The 7484-nt window shown below is 32.7% G+C and overlaps 1 protein-coding gene across 1 annotated transcript; it reads right to left on the reverse strand.

Moving 5' to 3' along the window:
* LOC104751586 (nuclear speckle RNA-binding protein A) lies at window positions 2572-4616 on the reverse strand. The gene is made up of 6 exons (XM_010473554.2): window positions 4303-4616; window positions 3981-4114; window positions 3640-3901; window positions 3497-3558; window positions 3302-3383; window positions 2572-2986 (listed from the first exon to the last, which is right to left on the reverse strand). Exons 1-6 carry the CDS (start codon window positions 4394-4396, stop codon window positions 2889-2891), a joined length of 732 nt encoding a protein of 243 aa, XP_010471856.1. The 5' UTR covers window positions 4397-4616; the 3' UTR covers window positions 2572-2888.

The following is a 7484-nucleotide window of genomic DNA, read 5'->3' on the forward strand; positions in this document are numbered from 1 at the left end:
ATATATTCTATAAAATTCACGAACAATTATTTTTTCATAAAAATTCATGCATCTCTTTTTCTTCATGGAAATAAACAATTCAGCAATCTCCTTCATAGTCTTTCGTCGTGCCAAACAACAAAAACAAGAAGAATTATTGGATAATGTAAACGAATAATTTAATCACCGACTATGAAAAGTATCCAAAAAGACACTACCTAGCTCAAACTTAATCTCATTAACTTTTTTTTTTCCGTAAAAATTTGCCAATATTGAAAAAATTAGAAGATGATGAAGGTGGATATAAAAACGTGTATACACTTTAGTTTATAAGTTCAAAAGTAGTATCGTTTCTGGAAAAAAAGTTGAAAAGGAAACTAAAACACATTCGTCTACGGTAGATTTTGACAACCGACATGGAGACTTGGCCATACGTTGTAATGAACATGTTTAAAAGCGTATCGTAGTATCAAACTAAGTATATATGAATAAGTGATTAATTAGAATCCGAAGATACTTAAGTTGTTTTTGTCTAATATTAAACTTTCCAGCTTTGGTATCAAGAGTCAATTAGAACTCTATGATTGAGGAGACGACTAAACGAATAAAGATATATGCTTATCTTTGAATGCTAGCGAGTTAAAATATTTGTTCCAAACTAGTGGCTAAACAATACTTTAAAATACTGTCAACGGTATTTTAGATATATCGTGACTAGGCGTATTTGTTTATAAATCTCAGCAGTAAATGTGGATTAACATCGTGAAGGCTATGAACCTATGGTTCTCGTGAGCACGTTGCAGCATTTCCTATGAAACATTTAACTGTTACAGGACAAAACTTACTTCGCATTTTTCTTGTTTCCTGCCATTTTTTTGTTTCTTTTAATCTATTGTTAAGTGATCAGCTTATTACAGACGGACGTGTGCTGTACTGTTGTTAACTGGTCAGCTTACTACAGAAAAGCAAAAAATTCATACAAGTTTTGTCTCTAAAATCACTAAATATTGCTCGTAAAAGGAGAAAAAGAAAAAACATCCGACTGATGTGGTAACTAGGGTTCAGAAGTAGAAAACCGTCAGACACGAAAAATGTTTGATATGTAATACGAAAAGTGACGCGGAGGAAAGCATCTGCCTTCGAATATACGTTTTTGTGGTGTGCATCATATATGATTTTTTGGCAAGAGATTAATCATTTTTTTCCATTAATATATAAAAACAGTAAATGATTTTTCTGTGTGTGTTTAAATGATTTCTTTGAAAAGTAAGTAATAACATAAGTAATATATACTGTATTATTTTTGTTAACACTACTAATCTATTGCTGTTATGTAATCAAAATCCTTGGTCGATTTTATGAATTACAAGTGGAGCTATATGTGTGGGATGGTAGACTTTTGACGTTAAAACTAAAAGACCAGTTTTATTTTCTGATTAAAAGTAGAGCAATTTGTCGAGTGGTAGATCTTATATTCTCATGAGAGAGACATTCTAATTGTAAAATACGTTTATTATAAGTTGATCAAACGAGTACAACGACGAAATAATAAAACGATATGATAAGGAAATTTTTTAATTAAGGTGAATATGATGAATAAACTATCAAACGCGAAACGTTCAAAATTACTTTTGTAGATAAGTATTTTAAACAGACACACACACTATAATACTAGTTGAAAAGATGAGCATATGATATGTAATACCATTTACCAAACTTTATTGGTCTGTCTAATTCAACTGTTATAAAGTTAGTTATTTACAATTACATAAATAAAAACTAGGTAACAATTCGAAATGTAAATTTGCTCGATCGTAGTCATACTCACTATGTCAGATATCATCCTTTATTATTCGGTTTTTATGTATTTAAAGCTTCGGTAGCGGTAAATTGATCTTTATATTCTCAAACTAAATTTCATACACATTTAAATGTATTTAGATATCATCAAATTCCTACCAAGTCTAGAACGAAGAGAAATAAACTAATTGTAATAGTAGTAAATCATACTGCTATCAACATCTAACCGGTGTTGTTGAAAAAAAAAAACAAAAAAAAAAAAAACATCTAACCGGTGATCGATATGATGTTTTAAGTCGAAATTAGAAAAGTAATCCACAACCCCGAAAGTAAATAATAATACTAATCACGTCTCTCTCTTTCTTTTTTTTCTTGGGTCGAATGTTCGTTCAGAAACATTGCAGTTTCCACAATCAGACAATATATGTGACATAATTCAGACCACAAAAAAATGATTGAAATAAAAGTAATTAATCTAGTATAAACATTCATCTCAAAATAATACAGTCTTCCCCGTCTACATCACCCACAAACGCGTCTCATAAACAAAAACTTATTGACAAAAAGGGAACTGAAACCAAACCATTGTTCTTTTCCCAAGCAGAAGAGAAGACAAAAGGAGAGAGGAAGACAAGTCAAATATATGAATTGAGAAATAAAGAAAAATAAAACAAAAAGACTTGGGGATAAAGCAGAGTAGAGAAAATGTAATGTTTTTATTGATATTTAGCCAGAGATAATCATCTTCATAGAAGTATTCCATAGAAGAAAATAAAAAAGAATCAATTCATATGTAAGTAAAGCCAATCTTTTTAGTAATGAACATGTGATATTAACAACACAACTTCATATAACAGACTCATGTTATATATATATATATATATCTATGTTATAAGAGCCTTTTTAAGGTTCTATTATTACCTCATATTCCTACAATCTCCGCGCATCTTTGTTTCTCTCGAGTCTTGACTCAGGTTTGCTTCAACGATACAACAAGTGATGTAATGTGCGGTTTAATTCAGATTTCTACGGATGGATGATCTTTCCGCTAGACAAGATACAATAAACTACCATTTGGTTGATGAACCACAATGTCCCTGAGTCAGCCATCACCTTCTCCCTCGTTGTCCTGGTCTTGAACCTGGTTTTCTTGAAAACTGGAGCCGTAGGAACTTGGAATCAGGCTCGTTTTCGTCCATTCGATAACCTGTGAAATAGGTTATAAAGAACATTAAGGTTCAAGCGCATAGCTTCTTATAGGACGAGTTTATGGTTTAAGGATTAAGACATAGTTTAAAGGCATTGATAGCACATAGTGTGTCATGGCATATGATGATGTAGGGTTGTGCTTTTTGAAACCAAACTCACTATATCATAATATGTAGTAATCGGAAGACAACCAAATAGAAAAAGATTCAAACTACGAACACAAACTTAAAAAAATACATGTGCTCCAAAAGCCAGGAAAACAGTTAAAAGCAAAAAAAAAAAAAGTGGCAAGAAAGAGAAGCTTATCGTTTACCTTGTAAGGTGCTCAGAGCAGTCGCTGCACAGGCAGGGGTTGTAAAATCAACAAAACAAAGAACAATAGGATCTCCATTGCGCTGCATTGCCCATAAATGAGAAATACTTCAGTACGTAGGTTAATCAAAGTAACAAGATTCTTGGGTAAGCGATTATTTCAACAAGAACCTAACTTTGAAGCAAGGAATCTTACATGTTTGGAGTCTTTGGTCACAAGTCTCACTTCTCTATATCCTAAAAAAGGTCGAAATATATCTAGACCATGGTTAAGGACAGTAAAAACAAATGGTTTCCGTCAAGTTAGTTATCAGTTTCAATTGGCATCAAATAGGATACGAGCTACTTCCCTCCTTGAGCAATTAGGAGGAAGTCCTTCAACATATAAAGTGTTGGACGCATCTGGAGGTAAAGGTCGTTCTCGGTTGCGTCTACCAACAGATTCCGGTGGATCAAAACCCATAGCATGGCCATTTGGACCATGGTCTAGAGGAAGAACCCCACCACGTCTCATCATAAACTCATCAATGGTTTGACCGTTACCTCCTCCTCTTCCCATGGAAACAGAACCGGCTTCTCCTGATTGCATAGAAGGAGTTTGCTTCAAGAGAAAAACAAAACCTTTTCAGAACTTTTTCAGAACAATGAAACAAAAATGAATGAATCAACAAGAATGGTACCACGCTTTGGAGGTATCGATCATAAGCTGAACCAATACTTCTGGTATCGGGAACATCGAGATCCTCATCCCGTGGATAATAACCACCACCACCGTGCATCTCATGCCCTGAAGTCATTGTAGATGGTGGAGCTTCTACAAGACGGTAACAAAAACATTAGATTTCACCTCTTTCATTACTCAATCTCAGGATTCGTAAGCTATAACATTAGATTATGTGCTTACTTATATTCCCTTATGATTGATGATACGATCAAATTGCTTAATCATGTCCTCAGATTTACAAATTTGGGTATTAAGAGAAAACGTGAAAGGAAGCTTACCGAAATCGGAACGGGGGCGTTTCGGAGGACCACTTTGAGGATGCTGATGCTGTTGTTGTTGTTGTCTCTGCTGGTTCCAGTACCCATCCGCCATGGAAATCGAAGCTACTAAATGGAAAATTAATAAGGGAACAAAAAAAAACAAACCCTAATTTCAATGAATAGATTCGATTCTATCTGGATTTGATAGAAGAAAACCCTAGCTTGCTCCTTCTTCTTCTTCTGCTCCAAAGCTCTCTCACGAAATCAAAAATTTCTCGAATCCCTCTTGATTCCAGTTTCTTCTTTGTGTGTGTAATCACGATTGATTTCGAAATTTCTGATTCTTTTGCTCTCTTTAAAGATCCGAGTCTTGTAAACCCGACCCGGTTTATTGACCCGATATGATTTCAATTTTAACGGTTTAACGGCCTGCTAAATCAACCTTTTTCAGGCCCATATGACCCGAGTTCGGTTATGTTGTATCCAAGATCCGGTTTTCAATATATTGCTACACTTGCATGCATTATGCATATATATGGTAAGTGATCAAACAACTATCTTGTCTGTTTAGTATTATTTTTTTGTTAAACGAGATAAGTTTTGTCGATAATAGTAAAAATTGAATTCTTTTTTTTTTACTGACAATACAAATTATACGCCTCTCTTTGAGCAGGACCAGGTTCTACCCGGATTTGGTGAGAAGAAAACAAAGATGAGTACCAGTGGCCCACTTACTCCTCGTAAAAATTGATTTTTGCCTATCAGTTCTACACTAGCAAATAAAGTTACCCGATGATATAAACAACTATAAATGAAGAGGAGATACAATAACAATATACGTATGTAGATCAGTCTAAGATAAGTGAATGTGTGAATTACCGATTGTCGTATGTGTATAATAGATGCTTTCTTTAAGGAGTAACGAGAATATACTCTGATGTTGTCTTGGAGAGTACATATGCTGGCATGCAAAATCACAATGAGTGAACTTTGAATAAGCGAATTAATAATAAATAGTGGACAAGAAACTATATGTATGTAAACGACAAAATAAAAACGGAGTTATGTTTATTATATATACTCATATACTATATAAATGTAGGAAATGAGGAGATGGGGCCAAACACAACAACAATACAACAAAAGTAAGTAGGTTTCCATGTTTCCTTGAGAGTTTTTTCTTTTTGTTAACCAAAACTTTCGTTTGTTCTCAACCCTCTTTGCCTTAATCATCATTCATTTTATTTCTCTAAACTCTAATCATACAATCTATCATCGCACCCTCTAATTTACTTTAACTTTTATCAAAAATTTCCACTCCAAAACTTTACTATTGATTTATATTCCTTTGTATACTGTATCACCAAAAAAAAAAAAACTACATCTATATACTCTTTGTTGATGTTTTATACATGCATATATTTTGGCATTGGTTGTAATTTGTAACACACACACAGTCACACACATATGCTATTTACATGATCTTATTAGTTTTTTTTAAAGACGATACTTTCAAGTGTTATTAATGAGATTCTACGTTTCAGTAGCTAGCCTTCAACAATTGCAGAGTTTAATGTGAACAAAATATTAACGTAGACGCAACGGTTTTAATAATCTTACGTTCCAACAGTTAGCAACATTTGAATAAATTAATGTATATATGTCATATGCCATAACGATTGTAAAAGAGAAAGAATATAATACAATGTTCGGAACACTTGAAAATATCGTTCAAAAACGTAAAATCGAAGTTAACTTTGCAATTGTTGAAGTTTGTAAAGATTACAGTATTATTTAATTGATTATAAATTAATTTACAAATAAAAATTAAAATGTTTCTTAATATATGCATGGAAAATTGAACAATAACTTTTGTGTCTTGATACTTGGGCATGGATCATCCAATCCAAGGTTTTCGATTTGCTTTTACAATGTCGAGACGAGCTAGATCCTATGTAATGCTATACTACTAGTATCAAACAAAATCACATTCATATTCGTTTGTAAACCACTTACTAATTTGTTTTGTCGGTGAAATTCAAAGGATTGCACAAATAAAGAATTGAGTTATATAGTATAACAAAATGATATAGATAAAATAAAAATAAAATAAAAGTATAGAAAAGAATGGTAGATGATGCGTTGCATTATTATTGTTTTCACCAAAAAGTGATACATTCTCCTCGACTAACTCCCACAAAATCTGGAGGGAAGCACCAAAGACCAACCGGGGCCCCACTTACTTACCTCTTCCTTAGGGGTACTTTTGTCTTTTCAAGCCAACGGCAACCAACATTCAACGTAGCTGCGCAAAAAGAATAAACCTTCCCTCTTTTTAAATTACCGTTATAGCCCCATGTCCCCTCCGTGCGTGAAGTCTTTCTTAGACCGGACAACCTGAACCGGCCAGCTCTTGTCCTAAATTGGATTAGAACTCAGTATTAGTCATATTTAAGAATTTCGATAACAATAAAAGTCTAAGAATTTCGTAACAGAGAATATGATGTATCAATTCATCACATTTGACAATGCCCATAGCCCCATACCAATGAAAGGAAAAAAAAAATACATCAAAACAATTTAAGTTCGAATGTAGACTCTGCTGCATGGGGAACGCCTCTCTTCCCCCTCACCTTTTTTTTAATGCTTTTTCTTTTTTACCCTAGCCTTCACAATCACAGAGTCATAGACTCTCATAGGGGATGCCTCAACATAAATATATACTATTACATTTTTCAAAAAGTATATAAAATTGTTTTAAGAACATTTAAAGATAAAAGAAAAAGAAAGAATAAAGTATATATTGTTGGGTAATAACTAATACTTCTTTCCTTTATTTTTATTTGTCAAGATAATTTTTTGTTTTTTATTATTTGTCATTTTGTATTTACGATGCAATTTTATGTATTAAATTTTTAATTTTATCTCTAACTTTTAGATTATTAATTACTTATATCAAATGAAATAATGTATTCATGAGGAATAAAATAGAAAATTTAATTGTTTTCTTAATATATGTGAAATTGTCTAGAATAACAAGTAATATAAAACGGAGGGAGTAAGTAATAACGAGAAGTAAATAAACTGGTATCCTTTAATTAGTGGTACAAAACTACAATAGTAGTATAGAGTAACAGTAGTAGTTATTTTTTTAACCGTGGTGAAAGTCTCTCTAAACACCGTCGTCACTTTCTTTTTAT

This window comes from Camelina sativa, chromosome 16 (assembly GCF_000633955.1).
Source record: "Camelina sativa cultivar DH55 chromosome 16, Cs, whole genome shotgun sequence".
Taxonomy (NCBI): domain Eukaryota; kingdom Viridiplantae; phylum Streptophyta; class Magnoliopsida; order Brassicales; family Brassicaceae; genus Camelina; species Camelina sativa.